This window comes from Mauremys mutica, chromosome 18 (genome assembly GCF_020497125.1).
Source record: "Mauremys mutica isolate MM-2020 ecotype Southern chromosome 18, ASM2049712v1, whole genome shotgun sequence".
In the NCBI taxonomy this organism is placed as follows: domain Eukaryota; kingdom Metazoa; phylum Chordata; order Testudines; family Geoemydidae; genus Mauremys; species Mauremys mutica.
Window position 1 is genome coordinate 15792938 of NC_059089.1, and position 19049 is coordinate 15811986.

General features: G+C 47.0%; 1 protein-coding gene across 17 annotated transcripts in view; it reads left to right on the top strand.

Moving 5' to 3' along the window:
* LOC123352512 (collagen alpha-1(XXVII) chain B-like) overlaps positions 1-19049 on the top strand; it is a 287024-nt gene that overhangs the window by 207599 nt on the left and 60376 nt on the right. For all 17 annotated transcript variants that reach the window (XM_044992754.1, XM_044992742.1, XM_044992753.1 and 14 more), the window contains 6 exons: positions 9468-9521; positions 11988-12032; positions 12216-12260; positions 12490-12543; positions 13889-13942; positions 16967-17020. In XM_044992754.1, coding sequence (XP_044848689.1) covers positions 9468-9521; positions 11988-12032; positions 12216-12260; positions 12490-12543; positions 13889-13942; positions 16967-17020 — 306 coding nt within the window. The remainder of the gene's footprint in view (positions 1-9467; positions 9522-11987; positions 12033-12215; positions 12261-12489; positions 12544-13888; positions 13943-16966; positions 17021-19049) is intronic.

A 19049-nucleotide genomic window follows, 5' to 3' on the forward strand; every position in this document is an offset into this window, starting at 1 on the left:
GCCTCTCTCTCTCTCAGCTTCCAATTCTGGAACACCAACCCCATTCCATGGAGCCAAGTCAGTTCTTTCAGCAGCCAGCTGTGTGCAACTGTGCTACTTGGCTCTTTGTTTGTATAAGGCTCAGACTCACACAGGATTTTGTTATGGTTCTTACGTTCTAGCTGGACTAGAGGAATCAGGCCACTGGGAGAAAAAAACACCAGTTTTTACCTTCTCTGCTGCCCTGATGCTGTCAGAGCTGAATAAGGGGATATTTAGCGTCTTACAGGGTGAAACACCATTTTTTAAGCAAGTGGAACTAGAGTGGCTAATGGTTTATTTACTGTTTAAAATGTCCAGTGGGAGGTTTTTCCTGCTGTGGAGGAAGAGAAGGATTCTAGAATGGATTCAGCTTTTAAAAGGACTGGACTTGCTCGGGGGATAAGCTGTGGAGTGGATGAGACCTTGTCTTCAGGCCCAAGCCGCTGTGTTAATATATTAAATGATTGTCTTGGAAGAAAGACCAAGGGCAGGAAACCATTGCTCTATTAGAGTGGGAACGACCCCTTTCTAAAGGTGAAACTAACCCCAGTGGTGTTAGAGGCCACCTTGCTGGAGCTAGACAAGGAGGAAGCAAGGGAGTATCAGTCTCTCTGGTGCGATACAACAGGAAGACAGTTAACTTCTGCAAATGCACTACCACTAGCGCTCTCCCAGAATGACGTACCATATGTTATAGAAATTTCATTTGGCATCATTGGGCTGCATTTCCTCTCCAGATGTCAAACCCAGCAGCCCCCCAGACCAGTTGGTTTCTCCTTTATGTTCCTGCGTTCGGGAATTCCACTCGTGCCTGAGGAAACCCAGACTTCAGACCACATCAGAGTACCAAGAACTAACAATGACAACACAGCCCTGCCGAAAGTCACTCTAAACCAGGGAGTGCTGGTGGAGGGAGATGGGGAGCCAGTATCAAGTGAAGAAGCTGTGTTGATGTCTTGATCTCTAGTACAGGCCCTTGTAGCAGTACTTCTGTATCAGCTAGATGTCAGATTATTAGGGTGCTGCATTTGAAGCCAGTGTCTGCTGGTGCTCTGCAGCTAACTTAACTACTCACACCCTCCACTGATCTTTCCTTTCAAACCAGTTCTTTAGTAGCATATAGGTTGTTATATTTCTTTTATGGACAATACCTAAATAATCTGATAGAGATTAAATCAATGGGAGTTGTCATTCTATAGGACTTTACCACAAGGGCTGATTGTTCTCACAGCTCTCTTGCCTTTGAAATGTTCTCCTTTGCACATGCCTGTCTTTGTCTCTCGATTGCTTAATATTCATTATTTGCTTAGTTTCCTTGCCATTCATGCTCTTGGTTTCTTTTAGTTTTGGAGGACTGGGAAATGATCCCCCGGAATGCAATTTCAAACGCTGCCCTTCGCGGCATGCTCCATATTACAATTCACAGCAGAGATGTAATTCAATTCAGAATGGAAACATTAATGCAACTCTCTGCCAGATGTTTGTGGATTGCGCTGATCCGTGTTTGGATACCTCGTTAAAGTAATTGCACTTTTGAAGACAACATAAGTAGCAAATATGGTTTGGATTGTAAAGAACAATGGAGATTTTTGGGATCTGTATTTAAGTTGTTATAGCTATTGTGCTGTTGACATAAAAATACTGATTGTCAAAAAGAGAACCTTTAAAAATCATAACTTTCTTCTTCTTAGTATGAGAGAGGGCTATTGTTCCCTCCAATTTACTTTTAGCCATCAAATTGATGCTGTACAAGCATCCACAAATGCAATTTTTCTCTTCTCTTCCTTTTGGCCCCAATGCAGAAAAACACACAAACACATGCTGACCTTTAAAATGTACTTAAGACCATCCCTATAAAGTATAGCATTTACACACATGCTTAAAGTTAAGTCAATGGGGATTAAGCACATGCTTACAATTAAGTGTTTAGAGGAATTAGGATTTAAATTTTAGGAAGACTGGGATAGCTGGCTTCTCCTCCTTTCACCCCCCACTCCAGATTAGAAAGCAAGGCAAGACTGGTTTTCCCCTGAAATATTCAGGAGGGTTGCATAGCTGGATTTCTCTGATTGGAAGGCAGGCAGGCACTAAGTGGTGAATGGCAAGGTGGCTAGTGGATAACCTAGCTGAAGATCTGATGGTTGAGATTGAGATTGTTTCCAGTTGGCTAATGGGATTCGTTGCTTATGTAAACTAACTCTCTAGGCCAACATTTCCAAAGTCAGGCACCTAAATAAAAGTACTTGCTATGCCAAGGTGCTGAGCACCCATGACCCTGGCTAAAGTCAGTGGGGAGCTGCAGTGCTCAGAACCTCTGAACAACAGACAACTTTCACTTCAGTGCCTCACTTTGAAAACCTTAGCGATGAACTAAATCTGTCACCTTTTAATAGCTTCTTTTTCTCCAGATCCATATTGCTCAAAACTTCATCTTCTGAACTGAGGCCTTAAGTCTGTGACCTGCAAGGACTAGCGCTTACAGAATGACACTGGTCAAGCTTAAAAAGTGAAGTCAGCCATGCTGGAAATGTCAAAGCAAACATTAAATCAAGAGGGGCCTGCAATGGTTATTTACTTTTCATTGCTCTTCATGCCATCCGTGCCACATCCCAGGAACCCCACAGGCAATGCCCATGCTAACAAATCATCAGAGCAGACACCATGCAATAAATTCAAGAGCAAGCCCCTGCCAGTCAGCTCCTCACAGCAGGAGTGTGCCTGGCTTCATCGCCCTATCCATGAACTCAGCTCAGACCTTGATTGAGAATCTGCACAGGAGGGTTAATATCAACTGAAGCTGTGACTTTACAGCATGGTCTGTAAAGCTCCAGCTGAAATCCATCTGACAAACTCCTCATCCTGGTCTGTTCTCCCAGCCCAGTTGCCAGTCATCAATCCAGGAATGTTACTCCTTTAACTCAGAGCCACAGTGTGCTGCCTAGAAGTAACTCATAAGAGCTGCAGTCTTTAAATATCCAGAGGTAGAACTTACAGGATGTATCTGTATCTCCCAGCTATGCCAGCCAGTGTCAACAAGTCCCCTTCATTAAACAATACATAGCTAAAACCAGCGAAGATCTAGATATGCTGCATGCTTCAGAACTCCTTGCTGTATCTTGCTGATACTTGGATAACTAGACCAATCTCTGTCTAACCCTGCAGCTTGTAGCCTCAGTGACTGCAGGAATTTATCAAACCCTGGTAAATTGCAACATGAGGTATTTAAACTTGGGTCCTAAAATCATTCCTTTGCTCCTGGGCTTGCAGGGGTGAGTACCTGGCCAATAGAAGGCAGAACAGCATCTTACTTTGCTCTCCAGTGACCTTTCAGCCAATTGAAAGACCATCATTAAAAGATGCTGGAATATGGTATATTCAACCTCCCTTGGGAAAAGGACAGTCACGCCATTTTAAGGCCTTTGAAGTGGCAGCAGCAAAGATTGAAGGAGGACGGGGCAATCTCCTAAATTTCTCTGCAAAAATGAGAAATATCTGAACTCCCATGTCCCACCTGTTAGCTGCACTGGACTATTCCTTGTAAATGTCTGAAAGTTTGTGTAATTCTCTGTGGAAATGTTCTGTTTCCATGTTCCGTTGGAGAGCCCCTGCTTACATTGGGAGTCTCTAACACCAGTATTACACACTAGATTAATAGCTGAAGACTCAGAGTTTATAAATCATTTGACCATGGGGTGGGTGTGTCCATGTCCAGTTTCACTGACGGAGGTCATTAACTCATCCAGTGGCACAGACTGTTCTCAGGGTCTGTTCTGTTCAGGTTCTTATGCCACATCCATCACCTTGCTCCAGCTCTTTCTCATTTGGCTGAATTAGAAATATGTGGAACAAGGGAAAAGAGGCTTTGCATTTTGAGAAAGCGACTGCTGTTTCTGAGCTCTCCTGGCATACATAACTGTCCTTCAGAAACGTGATGGTGGAAGGTAGCTCTGCTTCCTCCTTCATCTCCCCGACACTTTTATTGACTGGTTTGTTTGGAAAGAAGGCCAAGGCCATCCTCTACTACTTGGAAAGTACAAGGGCTGGAGAGCAGATAAACTGAAATTCAAGATTTCTTAGATCTACTCAAACCCACCACACTGAGGCATAATTCATCACCCCCAGAACTCTACCAGATAAATCGTCCCTCAGGCAGCAATGTAGGAGATGTATGCATTGTGAAATATCTCCCTGTTCAAGACAAATTTAAGTACATGGAATAAGAGGCAGGAATCCCCCCAATGTTTGTGTGACTCTCTCTCCATTGGTATATCAAAGTTTGATGGCCTCTCCCTCTGTTTGTAAGTTGTCTGCACCTTGCCTCCATTGGAAAAGAAAAATGTAGCTCTCTTGTTGAAACACCTTGCTGGGCAGTAAGTTCTATTCAGATGGAATGTTGTCCGCTGGTGGGATTACTCTGTGGCTCTGACTGATATAAACTAGAGATACAAAGTTTAGATCCAAACTTCCTCGATATTCAGATGCTAGGGCGGTTTGCATCTGGGCTTTGAGTCCTTATTAACAGTATCATAATTTTGTTTAGTCTCGATCTGAAGCTCTCAGAGGTAGTATTGCCTGAGGCTATGTGCTTGCCAACATTAGCAGCAGCAACCCAACACAGAGGACAGTAAGCAATGAAGCCTATGTTTACAAATGGGCTAATGATTATATGTGCGGAATGGGATTCGAGAGAACATTTTCTAAAGGGCCTAAGTGATGTTTTTCAAAATGATTTCGGCGCTCTGGGCTGCGCAGTTGTATTTTGCAGGCTTTACCTAAACATTTAGTCAGTCTGGGATCCATGACCCCAAATCAAATGTCAGTTAAAATGGCTAAGTTTCACCTGCTTCTGCACGTAAATATGTGACCCTAAAATGTATTGTATTATTCCAGTTCATAGCAACACACCTTCCACCGCTGGGCCTATGTAACCAAAAGGGCCGGAAGTAAAATTTGTTGATTTAAATAGAGAGGAAGATTGGCCTTGTGGCTAATGCACCGGAGTGGGACTCAGGGAGATCTGGTTTGAATTCCTGGCTCTACCACATACTTCCAGTGTGACCTTGGTCACGTGCTTAAAGTTAAGTACATTCTTAAGTGCTTTATTGGATCAGAGTCTATAATTCTCTCTGCCTCCTGTTTCCCGTCTGCAAAACGTAGGTAATTCTGCTTTTACCTTCCTATTTTCCTCTCTTGTCTATTTAAATTATAAGCTCTTCAGAGGTTGTACTGTTTGTACAGCATCTAGCGTGATGGGGTTTATCAGCTGAAGAGTCTAGGTGCTGATTGGTACTGTGTCCTAAATGAAAACTTAGCTGCAGTAGGAAACTTGACCCCAAGAAGACAACTATGCAGCCTGCCTAGGCTGCCTGCTGGCATTCCAGTGTCCTGTAGATCCTCCAGGGTTTCCCTCACTTGTCTGTAACTGGCATTGTTGGTAAAAGGGAGTTTCAAAGATTTAACTAATTGGCTAAATGTAGCCTTTCCTGTCAGGGTGAATTAGTCTGGGCAAGATGGAGCTTTCCTGGTCTGTTCCTTAATGCAGGGGCAGTTTAACCTTCTTAGATCAGGTACTGATGAAATGTTTAGTGATGGATTAACCAGGTGCCTGCTGTGAGGGAGATTGCCCTGCTGGACTCATGGGGTGCTGGTGACAGAGCACTGCTGGGAAGAAACTAAGATACTCCAAATAGTGCTGCAGCCATGAGAGTACTGGCAGGCTGCATTGCTGGGGTCCAGGCTTCACTGCCAGAGCTGCAGTGCTGTGAGAAGGCATGCTGGAGCTAGCAGGGGGCTCCATCCATTTCAGTGACCGCTCCCACAAGTACAATGCCAGGTGACTGGAAAAGGATGCAGGGGGCGGGATGGATTACAACAAGAGATTTGAAAGACCTGTTTGTCTCGGAGGAGAGACTGGCCTTATAACTGTATAGAACAGCTGGATGAGCAAATGTGTCTGCCATTGACATGAACTCCTTGGGAGTGGCCTAAGTGCTCTGCCCAACTCAGCTCTGGTTCTAGTCTGTCTTTCTGCGCAGATTATAAGGGGAAAGGGACTTGAGGAGAGAGAAGATCATGGTCCTAGGAAGACAAGAAGCTCGTTCCGACTTTGTGAGCATAGTGCTGAGCCTGACTGTCACGGAAAGTCATTGGGGCCAAGAATTTAACGAGACTCAAAGAAGGATGGACATTTATATGGATAACAGGAATGGCCAGAGTTGTCATAACTACTGGACATCAGGATGAGACCTAATGTGGGGGGAGGGTCAGATTATCCCACATCTGCTACTGCACTATCTCTTCTTGCACCTTTCTCTGAAGCAGCTGGGACTGGCCATTGTGGGAGAGAGGAGACTGGATTAGATGGACCTCGGGTCTGATCCATTCTGGCAATTCCTAAGTTCCTATCAGGGTGAAGGCAATTCTAGTGTGTTGATCATGGTGATAAATTGCAAATAACTCCCCAAGGGAGACACGTCTTCATCTGCCCACCTGTCTCTTTCCATGATCATCATGTCCCCTCAGAGTTGAGAAGATGCCTGCCCCTCTGTAGGTCTGAGTGTCTAGGAGCTCCCTCCCCTCACACCCATCCAAGCTGAGTAATGTTCCTTTCCTTCACTGTGGCAACTTCTTCTCTTTCCAACATCCATCCCCCTCCATCCAGCAGAGCAATGTGGCTCTTGGTCTGGGATCCAAACACCTCCACAGTTCCAAGGGGTTAATTTCCCTCCGGATGTTGTTTTTTCTTTGTTTGTGCTTGTTTCTCTAGGGAATTCGGACAGGACAGTGATGGATGGATGTGTGAAGTCAGGAGTTTGGGGAGGGGGATTCTCAGCCTAACAGGGGGATTATTGTTTCCAGGCAGCCCAGAGAAGGCGAAAAACTCAGTTCACAGAGCTGGACAGTTTGACTTAAAGCACAAGCTGCCTGACTGCTTGTCTCTTTGCCACCCGTTCCCCATGTGAAGTATAAATACTGCACTGTTCCATGATCCAGAACAGCTCCAAGAGCAGAGGCGGGCTAAGCAAAAGGGAGGACAATGGGAATCCAGTGACAAAAGGTTTGCCATTACACCCAGGGAGGCTTTGGTGAATCTTTCTATGCATGGACTTGTATGCTGTCAGTCTAAGGGTATGTCTACACTTTGAGCTGGAGGTGTCATTTCCAGGTTAGGGAGATGTCTGACCCCTAGCTTAGATCAAGATAGTGCACTGAAAGTAGCAGTGTGGGCAGTGGTTGTGCTGTTCCCATTTGATGCACAGTGACTGTCTGTTCTAGAGAGCAGATTGAGCATGCTTTAAGCTGTGTTTTATGGGCATGCACTGTGGTTATTTGGTTATTTGGTCTCTGGTCTGTTCAGCATCACTGAGTTTGCCAAACACAGTAGAAGTTTTTGCATTATTTTATATTGACAGTGTTTGCTGTAATAATTTGGCTGTGTTTCCTATACATCTTCTGCTGTTACACTGCCTCTCTTTGTGAGTCTCTCTCTCCTGCTGTCACACTGTAGTTGCTTTGCTAACATATTGGCCCCTGTTATTACATTTGGCTCTGTTTGCATCTCGATTAAGCAAATTGGCTCCTATTTTCTCTATTTCCACTTTGGCCTGGTGTCTGAATTCCTTTCACCATAACATACACACCACAAAGCAGCGTTGGAATTATTTATACTGCAGTAGTGCCTAGAGGCCCAGTCACGATCAGGGCTCCATCATGGACATGATATGCATTCGTATAGTCTCTCAATCCGTCTTTTTATTCCTACCTGCCACCTATTGTGTGTCAGTGTCACAGAACTAACTTTTGGACTAGGATAGGGTGGGGGCAGAGTTCCACTGAAATCAGCTTTCTTGCTACTCCAGGAATTTTCTACTATTCACGAATGATGATCTTCTGCTATACCCCTGAAGAATAAGCACATCTCTTTAGTCTTGAGCATGACTTCCAGGAGGATACCTGTCACGTGGCTGCTTTTGTGTAGATTCTCAGCTAACCATGTCCAGCCTCCTCATATGTTTGAACATCTATAGATGCATGTAGCTGGATTCCTCCCCCTGCACCTGGCCTGTTTCTCATACATATGCACACCTTGAAAGGTTCCCATGTACAATTGGACCTGTCAGGTTTCATAAAAACACACTTAAGCACAAATGACTGGCCATCTGACCACACATGTACAACTGGTCGTGCTACACGCCCCTACCCGTTTCATATATACATGACTACCTGGTCATGTTCATAGCTGCATTCAGTTTCCTAAGCAACAGGGAACTGTAATAAAATGCCTAAAAGACCTATCGTCAATGAGAAGCTAACCCACTGCACTTTATTAAATACGTCCAATTCCAAGTTGCCTTTGTGCATCTGTTTGGGCTCACATGGTGCATCTTGTAGCTTTGATGTCTTGACTTCAACAGCAACATGGCCATGGATGTGAATAACAGGGAGTGGTGTGCAAAGAGTTCAAACTGTATCATGTAGGGCACGATGGGAGAGCTTGACTCTTCAGAAGGAAGAGCCATGATGTCAATAAATTCACATTTCAGGGTCTGCGCCAACAAGATCACCATCATCATTAAGGTCTGAAAATGAAGCAGTTCCTGACCTCTGGCCTCTCTTTCTCCTCTGGCTCTCATTTTGGGCTTAAGGTTGGCTAGACAGAAATAAAAATAACATAAATGCACTGCCCAGTACATGGTGAGAAAAGAGATAAATTGGCAGGAGGGAGGAGAACAAAACTAAAAAGTGGCACCATTGAGCCTGGGAATCAGCTGAAACCTGTCTAAGCAAGACCTGTGGCTAAAGAAAGAACTCTTCTAATGGGCTTCAGGAGTTCTGAAGCTAGGGTTGCTGTTACTTTGCTTTCAGGTGAGCCTTCTACCCTGCATGCAGTAGGATGAATCCTGCAGCGAGGAGCCCTATAACAGGAGATGAACCTTGACTCCAAGATGAATGTTAGAAACAGCATAACAAGCCCAAGCTTTAACCCCTTGGGAACCACAGCCATGCTGTACATACCCACCTTCCTAAGCATTCATCTGGTTGTCAAGTGCCACCATCCCAAGGGTTAAGAGCAAGAGGAGAATTAAATATAGCTATGGACAGAGAAACCCCCACCCCCACCAACAGGCAGGGCTCCCCCCCACCCATCTCCTCTTCTATGTTATTGAAACTACTCAAGTCAGAGAGGATGGATCCAGTGGATCAGACAGGTGAAGGGTACAGGAAGTGTAGCTGTTTGGGTTTTTTGGAGCAAGCCCAAGAGCTCAGGCCCCTGAGCATGCAAAACGTGCACTGGGGAGGTGGGAGAGGTCCGGCTGCACAGTGGAAGCTGGGATCACACCCAACCTCCAGGGGACAACTCGGTGTTTGCAGCACAAGGGGGACACCTGCTGTTCACATTTGCTATGTAACTCTCTTCTCTCTCTCTTTCTCTCTTGGTCCCGCAGGGTGCCAGAGGTCCTGATGGACCAGTGGGGGAGCCAGGGTCAAGAGGTGTTAAGGTAAGTTCTAACAGGAGTGCCAGTTCTGACAGGCATGCTCTTGGGCATGCTATGAGAATCCCCTCTAGGCCCTGGAAAAATCAGGATGTCTCCCATGACCATCGCCTCCTTGCTGCCTCTAGCCCTTCATGGTGCTGGGTGTATCTTCAGCTCAGTGTTAAATAGCTCAAACTCCTTCAGCACCAAGCACTGAGTCCAGCCGGTGCCAGTTAGCCCAGCCAGCATTCCTCTGTGCAGAGCAGAGCCCCACACCGATGGCAGAGCCCAGCTGCCAAGAGCCAACACTCACTCACATCAAGACTCCTTAAAAGCAACCAGCAGGATTTTGTATGGCACCAGCCGTCCACCAGCACACAATCACCTAGCTTCCCTGAGTCAGGCTCCTAGCACATGGCTCTGCTCAGTGGCAGTGAGACAAACTGGAAATGTTCTTAATGTTTTCTTTGAATACTGTGTGGGTGCCTGTGATGCAGCAGGGAGAGGGGAGTATTGTCCTGGAAAGGTTGCAGGGGAGTTTTGCCAGGACTGTCTGCATTGGTGATGGGAGACTTTCCTTAAAACCAGATACCTGAGCATGAAACATGAGAACCAAGACGGGGGTTGGAGCCAGGTGACACTTTTGCCCAGGAAATGGACAAAGGCTGTGGGAGGAGCCTGGGGGAGGCTGGGTGAGATGGCTGGAGGGAGTTTGTTTGGAGCTGGCTGGGAAAATGGAGGAGAGCCCAGTTGGGGCTCGGGCTTCCCAATGGGGCTCTGGTCTCCCTGGGGGCCCCCAAGATGGACCTAACTAAGGGGGTCCTGTTGTCTGTACCTGCAAGACCTGTCTTGGACTGTGTTCCTATCGCCTGAATAAACTTTCTGTCTTACCGGCTGACTGAGAGTCATGGTGAGTCGCAGGAAGTTGGAGGTGCAGGGCCTTGTCTCCCCCACACTCCATGACAGGGAGACCTGTGGAAATGTCTGTTCCCTGGTCTCCCAAAAGCCTTTCCATTTGGGGAGAAGGGTGGGGATCTGAGGGCAGAATGCTGTCTGAACTCAGCCAGGAGTCATTTGTTTGGTAGAAATACAGTTTCAAAGATATTAAAGGTTCCAGCTGTTTGGTTAAAGTGAAGGGGGGCTGTAAGGTAGCTCAGGGCTTGTTTACACACACAGTTGTGCCCCTTTACACCAGTTGCACCTTCCACCCCCAGCATGGACACAGCTGTTGCAGTATATAGGTGCTTATACCAGTATAGCTTATTCCCATATGGGAAAGGTAATAAGCTATACCAGCATAAGACACATTTAAACCAGTATAACTGAGCCTACGCTATAAGGGTTATGCTAATTTAACTATATTGGTAAAAAAAATAATCACACCTTCTAACTGAAATAGTTACACCAGTACAAAACTTGTGTGTAGATCTGGCTTTACCATCACCACTCCCTTAAGACTCTGACTGCACATTTCTGCTGCCCACACACATACACACACACAGAGTAAGTCAAAGATATATCGTGTTCGCCGCCTTTACAAAGTGTGTCTCCCTGCAGTGTGGTATGATCAGAGCAGAGACGTTCATAGGACAGAAATCCCCCCTGCATCCTGGCGCGAAGCGAGTCTGGCAAATGGCCTCCTGGAATAGACCTGCCCCTCATTAAGTCTGGTTAAGAGAGTATCCAAGCCAGATGCTGATAAAGGACCTTCTTTTGAGGCAAGGCTGCTGAGAAAGAGAGGGATGGATGGTAGAGCAGCTCCGCGTCTGGGTGTTTCCTTTTGGAATATGGATGGCAGCCTAGCAAGGAGGCTAATCCAGCAGAACAGGAGGCTAGTCCAACTGATGAGCATTGAAATAGTGGCTGACGTTTCAGTTCTCTGTCATGTCTCCTTTTCTCCCAATCTTCATAAGACTTCTCCTGCATCCATGTCCTCCCAGCCCCTAGCTCAGAGGCTCCCTTCTCAGGCAGAGCAGCAATTAGCAAAGGAAATAATGTTGTGCTGCTGGCTGTTACCTGAGCGGGTGTTTTTTTGTGCTATTGAGGCTCTTCCACCCCTGAATGCTTAGCACACAGCATGAAGCACCTGTGGAGTCCAAGTGCCACCTGGCCTACCTATCAACGTGTATCTAATGCCCTCCCCCTTCTCCACCCAAAATGACGTAGAGTTAGATGGAGAAATTCCCCCATTTTGAACCCAATAAGTGGGGAGTCCAGAGTCATTGGGATTTCTAAGAACAGGCAAGAAAAAAATTGGATTATGCTCCAAGCCCCTCCGTGGATGGGACTATTTCCCCCATGGGAAGGGGACTTTAGGACACTAGCTAGCCCCTTTAAATGCTGACGGAGAACCGGAAGCAAACGATTAACCCTTCCCTGTGGGATTCCAAGAGCAAGAAGGCTGGGGCATCAGGAGGAGTTAGCCAGTCAAGAGTCTCCACTGCACAGCTCATGCCGATGCCAACATGTCTTTGTCTTTTTCATTAACAGGGCCTTCAGGGGGAGCCAGGCAAACCGGGGCCCGATGGGCAGCAGGTACGTCCACTGTGAGAGCTGGTGCTGGATGCCAAGCTGGCACTGTGCCAAACACTACATGTGTGTATACTCATGCGTGCGTGGCTCCCAGTAAAATACAGCTTTGATCGACTTTCCTGGCCAAAGCAACAGGGAGTTTCAGCACGTTCCCAACCTCTAATTACTGTAACCTTCTGTTTACAGGGGAAGATGGGAGAGACTGGGGAGACAGGACCACGTGGCTTCCCAGTAAGTGCCAACCACCTTCTATTCCGTTTTATAGCCTACGTTTTAATGAAGGTTTTAAGTTTTTTGATTCCTGCTCAGAAGGAGAAACGTGGACAATGTCTCACAGTTCAGCCTCAGAGCCACCTCTGTGTTCCTTTTATAAAGTGTTTACGAGGTGAATGTGACATGCTGGGAGGTGTGAAAGGTGATGACGGGACAGAGCTGACCTTGGTGGTTTTTGTTATCCTAGGGTATCCAAGGACCTTCCGGACCCCAAGGAGGCAAAGGGGCTCCAGGCGACCCGGCAAGTGTCTTCTCATTCCCTCTTCATCCATCTGTCCCTTTCTCTTTCCCCTCATTTCCTCCTCTGTCTGGCTTCCCCCAACACACACTCCTCCATTCCCATCCCTGCCTCTCCTGCTGAGTCCAGCTTAATCAGAGGGCCTGGGAAGGTTGGAGGAAGGGCATGATCAGACCCTACAGAGGCAGAAGGGAGGCACTTGATGAGATTCAGCAGCAAGAAGGTAGAACAGAGACCGGAGTTGACTCTGGCAGGGAGAGTAGAAGAAGGGGCAAGTCTGGATTTGGGGGAAGAGAGAGGGTCTGGATCATATTAAAGAGGAGAAAGTTAGAAAAGAGACTGGACCTGACTCTGACAGAGAATTGAAGGAGAAACCAAGAGAGAGTCTGGCAGGGAAGGTGGAAGAAAGGTCAGAATGGAGGTTTGGAAGAAGCACTGGAAAGGAAAGATGGTTTTTGTGGTCAAGGCATTGCACTGGGACTCAGGAGACCTGCATTCAATTCTTCACTCCATCACAGACTCCCTGGGTGAACCAGGGCAGCACCTCAGTTCCCAACCTGTGTTACCCGTGATGGTAATACTTCCTTTTTGCCACCCTTTCTCTGTCTAGGCTATTTAGACCGTACGCTCTTTAGGGCCAGAATGTCTAGGTCTAGCACGTAGCACAATAGGGCCCTGACCTTGGAGGCGGTAGATGCTACTGTAATGATGATAGTAATTAGGCCAGATGCTTGCAAGGAGGGTGGAGGAGCTAACTGTCTTAAGACTGAAGGAGGTTCCATGTTAAGCTGCTCAGGAAGGCCACGGTTAGACACTCCTGAGCCTGCTAGAGGATGATCCCAGACTGGATCGTGTTACGTTACTGGCAGGGGTGGAGGGAGTCCATTGGGAACCATGAGAAAATGGCAGGAACAGATTCCAGTTCTGACTCCATCTAGGATGGAGGGGTTGAAGTAGGGTCAGGTCAGACAGATAGAATAGAAGGGGGCTGTGACTGACGCGGGTTAGACTGTGGTGACTGAAGGAGGGGGACATGCTGCAGGCTCTGAGAGTGTAGGAGTGGGGGTGGGCTCGGGCTGTGTCAAGGCGGACTAGAGAAGGGAATTATTCAGACACGCTAAGGTTGCCAACTAATTTCAGTTCAGCTTCAACACAGTAGCACCCCCACCCGCCACCCAGCCACAGGGAGGTTTCTGACCCTTTGCTTGCTGCTGTTCAAGCACTATGAGCTGCCCGTTTCTGGTTTTTTGACCTCCTCTCCTATGTGATGTGGGAGGGCACTAGGGAGTGGATTGTTCTTCAGAATTGACAATGTTGCACGAAAGAGCCCTGTGTGTCTGTCTTGCAGGGACCTCAGGGACCACAGGGGCCAGCTGGACCTTTAGGAGAAATGGGACATAAGGTAGAGTATGATCTTTGCTTTCGTCTCTACAGTACACCCCTCTTCTGCCCTATTCCCCCCCTCACTCACCTAGACCTGCACAGCTGAGCGAGGGGCAGTCTGGCTTGGTCTGTCTTCAGAAACTCTTGAGGGAAAAGGACAATGGAGGTTTCTGTGTCTTACGAGTTTTAATGTCAGCATTAAGAGTGCAAGAGAAAAGTTACAAATGTAGACCTCATCTACAATCCAGACAGAACCATACTGGGCTGAACCAGGCTCTGACCTGGTTACAGGTGATGCAGTTCAACACATCCACACACCACCATTTATCCCTGCATCAGGGTTTGTCAACCTGCCCATATCTTCCACCCTACAGATCCTAGAGCATTCTGGGAAAATCTAGGCAGCTAACCCACAGAGCACCAATAGTTAGGCATTTTTCCCCAGGATGCAATGCGTTTTGGCCTGGCCTCCCGCCCAGAGACCTGGGAGGCAGGAGGTTGGCTAACCCTGTTACACAGATGGGCAGTCCCACCTACACAGCAGAAGGAGCATTTTAAAGCTGGCTGGACTCTAAGAATTGTCACAACCCCATTCACAAGCAGGGTCAAACATGGTACCCACCCACGCGTTAGGAACCACGGTCCAGAGCCTCAAAGGCATTTATGCGTCTAACTCCCATTGAAATAAGTGGAAGTCGGGCACCTAACTCCCTTTGAGTATCTGGGCCCATATTTTAACTCTGTTGTGTTTAGAATAATCCATGTTACAAACTCAGTAAAAATCTGTCGCGAAGAAGGCCCCAAGTCTCTTTCCCTCCTACCCTCAGTTGCTACTGTCTCTGGCTGGCAATCATATTATTCAGCCCAGTCTTGATATATTCTGATTGTCAAACCCAGTCTCGCCACTGCCCAGGTGAGTGGGTGGAAGAAATGCCTTTGCTTTAGTACCCCATGCTTTTTGCATCATTGTTACCATTAGGCAAAAGTGACACTTTGCAACAAAATGAAAGGAATAGTTGCTGATTTTCTGTGCCCAGGTTTAGGAGCACAGGAGGGCAGGAGCTTACTCAATAGAGTTTCCTCTAACCCTTCGAGCACCTGGAGACTCTCCTTCAATTCTTACCATCACAGCCGATCACCACAGACTAGGTCACCCACTTTTAGCTCCTTTCAGTGTGTCTGAGATGGTAATATAGTCAAGATGTTCACTTGGTCTCAAAAGTAGCAGCTAAGGTACCTTTTAATACAACCCACTGCAAAATTTATGAGTTGTGAGATTTTCCAGTCTCCTGCCTGCTAGACTGGATGGAGCAAGCGCTCGGTGGTAAACCACACTAGAGATCTGGAAAGTTGGTAGGCTGCTACTGAGCTGCCCTGGGCCTTGCTTGTTCTGAAAGCACAGAGCTCCATGTGTTGGGCTCGTGGAGGAGATACAGCCTTTCTCTTGCACTGGAACCATTGGAAAAACCTAGGCAGTATTTCTGCTTTCACTGGAACTTGCTTTTTCCCATGCATGACTTGCCCAGTTGTTCCAAAACCTAACAGGCACCCACTCACCGCTCCCTCCAGTTCGGAAAGCTGGAAACCTCCGAGAGCTCCTGCAATTACGGGCTCTTGTTTCCTTTATTCCTAGCTGCAGAGAAGAGGGAGATTGTGGTATGTGGTCTGGAAAGCTAATACAATAAATAAATAAAAACCCCTTCAAACCAGCAAGACCAGCTTTGCTGTGTCACCTTTGGTCTTATTTAACGGAGTCCCACTGCCTGCGCTGGCAGGAAATCAATGCAAAAAATACAGTGATTAAAGTTACCCTTTCCCCTAATCTCAGGTACCAGTGGGTGCTTCGTGCAATTGACCAGCCTAATACCTAGAGCAAGGGGCTAGACACATCCTGAACGGGTCATGGGGAGAGAGCACAAGGACAAGTGGTCTCTCACATACCCCACTCCATCCCTACTCTTCATCGCTTTCCAGTGACAGTTTAATCTTTCAAGGCTCACTGGGAGAAGCTGGTTCAATTGTACCCTCACGCGCCAATAAGGGGCCTATTATCCTGGCCCCCGGCTCCTTTGTTTCATCTAATACAATTTTTTAAATGTACAGTTTAATAATCATGATCATTTAATGATCACAGAGCCAGAGAAAAAGGGGTGGATGCAAAGGTCAGATCTGAATTTATGCAAAATTATTCAAGAGACTTTGGACCTAGGATTCCAGCTCAGCCCACCTGTAGTACACAGCTGCTGTTTTTAATTCCCTTTCCTCCACGAGCTAGCTGCCCATGGGTGTCCTAATGATACAGATGGGAATGGCACTTTATGGACAAATAGGAGACCCGATCCCTGCCCCACAGACTTCTATAGTTAAAGTGGCACAACACCTCCCCTCACCAGTGTGGATGCAGTTGTCCCAGTATAAATGTGCTTATACTGGAATAGCTATTCCTGTAGGGGAATAAACTCCACCTGTATAAGGTTCCTTAATACTGATAGAATTGCATCCACATTGGGAGTTGACCATAACTGAAATAGTTACACCAGTACAAAACCTGGGCATATACCAGGCCTTGGAATCTGAATTAGAGGCAGAACCAAGTGCTAGATAAGGGGTCAGAGTAGGGAAAGTATTAAGTGGTTGAAGTTATTTGGGACTCATTGTGTTAATGTCTTTATTTAACCCTTTTATGCTGATTTTAAGTATTTTGTGCTCTTTCTTTCCTTCCTTTTTTTCTTTTAACTGGCGTGGGGTAGAGATCCGCACTGGGAACCCAAAGCCTGGAAGAGTTCGAGTGAGGGAGTTAGAGCGAGGCTGCCTGGCAAACAGGGACAGAGAGTTCGGTGCAGGCTTGGGGAAGGGAAAGAAAGGTGGGAGCGGGACACAGAGAGGTTCTTGGCCTTTTCTTTGGCTCTGTGTACCCTGAGCCAGCTCCAGGGAGGTAATTACGCTGCAACCAGGGCTCCTCTGTCCCCAAAGTGCTCTGGTAAAGGAATTTCCTCTTTGATCTTGCTCTGTACGGCGTAACAATGGCCTTTTTTCCCCCCAGGGACCTCCTGGCTCAATGGGACAACCTGGCCTTCCAGGTGAACCTGGCATGAAGGTAAGAAACACACTTAATGCAAGTTCTCTGTCAGAGCGGAGAGATAACAGAAACTGTTGTTCCTATCAAGAGTCTGCTGTTACAGCGGAGCCCCAAAGGAGCCTGGCAGTGCTCCTGAACAAGGTATCCTGTGACGAGGCCTAGTTACAACGGGCAAGGTCAGGCGGCTAAAGATAGATACTATAGATAGGTGTATTCAGGGAGGGGAGCAGCTGGGTAACCCCACATCAGCTGCTCTTTACATGTTTCTCAGCCACAGAGCTCTCTGGTGACACAGTTCAGGGGAGGAGAACACTTTAGCCCTTTGGTTATACAATTCCAGTGCCTCAAGTCCCCTGTGTGGGCCGCTAGAGATCTCAGGTAAAGAGGCTCAAATGCAGGAAGCTTCAGCCTCTGTTTTGGGCATGCAGGGAAACAAAGGAAGGGAAACCACGACGTGGGAGCCCAAGAAAGGGTCTCAGTAAAAACCCAGCTAGATCTACATAATCCAGTCGCCGATTCACAGGCAGGAGCTGGGCTGAGGCATTGATACAAAACCTGCAAGTGACGCAGAGTCGGGATGTAACCTAATCTGGAAACAAGAACTGTCTCTGTATGGGAGAGCCCAGGAATATAAATGCCTTAAAACAAGCCCTCCCCCCATGGGGTACCCAGTGCTGGGCTTAAGATGATGAGTGTCTGAAATGCAGGCTGGATTCTGCTAATGCTGATATGGAGTTCTCTCTCTTTAAAAAAAAAAATTACTGCTCTGCAAGAATTTAAATATAGCCCCTCCATGCCCACACATCAATTAACTAGCTGTCATTTTTAATCAATACAGCACAAGGCACAGTGCCAGGTGCAGTGTCACAGAGCTGTGAATGCACCTTCTCTCCTGGATGAGGAAGAGTGTAATTTTTCTCTCTTTATTTGAATAAGATCTCTCTACAAGTTTTCCATTCTCCATTTAAGTTTCGAAGGGTTGCCACTGTGCCAGGGAGCTTTGAACAGCCTGCATTTTGGGATTAAATGCTATTTCCTCTTTGCCAGTCTTCCCCCACCCCCATTCCTCGCCAGGTTTTCTTTGGCAAACCTTCTGACACATCACTCGAGCGACTGTGTCTTTGGAGTCCTGGTACTCCTCTAACATTTCAGCTATGCCGCCTCTGCCTGCCACTCAGCTCCCTAATTACCTTGCCCAGGAACAGAATACCATTGATCCGCTCGGGTTACCGGCACCCCCTACTGCAGGATTTACAGGAGCAGCTCTTCTCTGGCTCCCATCGCAAGCAGAAAGGCGGGCGGTGCATTTATTCTCTGGACAGGCTGCCTCAGCTGAGCCAGGCTGATGAGGAGCATTGGCTGAGCTTGAATGTATTGTCTGAAATGGTGGTTCCTGACAGCGGGCTTTTGAATGCCTGGATAATATCCTAGTACCTGACCCAGATTGAGAGATGGGAAGGAAGGAGAGTAGCATGCTGATAATGCAGAGATGCTGACAGCTCCCACTTAGCCACTTTCAGTGCAATGAGTCCTTGCATTGGTTCAGAGCATGAGAGATTCTGGTTGCTCCCTCTCCAACCTTGGAGGTATTTAGATGTTCTAGGAATCTCCAAGCAGTAGTTGCTCCCTCAGTAAACATTCAAGGACTCTCTGAGCAGTCGTTGCATACAGTTGTATAATCTAAAGCTGTAGAGTGGCGAAGGAGGAGCACACCACTAGGATACAGTTGCATCCTTGGCCAAAATTTCTTACACCTTCCACATCCCTTACTGTTGTGGTTGAATGCTGGCCTCCCCAGAAGCAGCTGTATCTCAGTGGGGTCATGTGCTTTTATAGCTCAAAAATGACTCTGTAGTGAAAGGCATTCTGTAAACATAATACTGGCACTGGCAGCAGTATCGATTTTTAACTTTTAGAACAATGCTTGGAGTTTGAGTGAGGTGAATGGGCCGGGGAAGGAAATGAACATTTCCTGCACATTGCTCATTGCAGAACAGACAAATTGATATGGAACTAATGTCCCACAGCTGCTAACTGCATCCTCCTT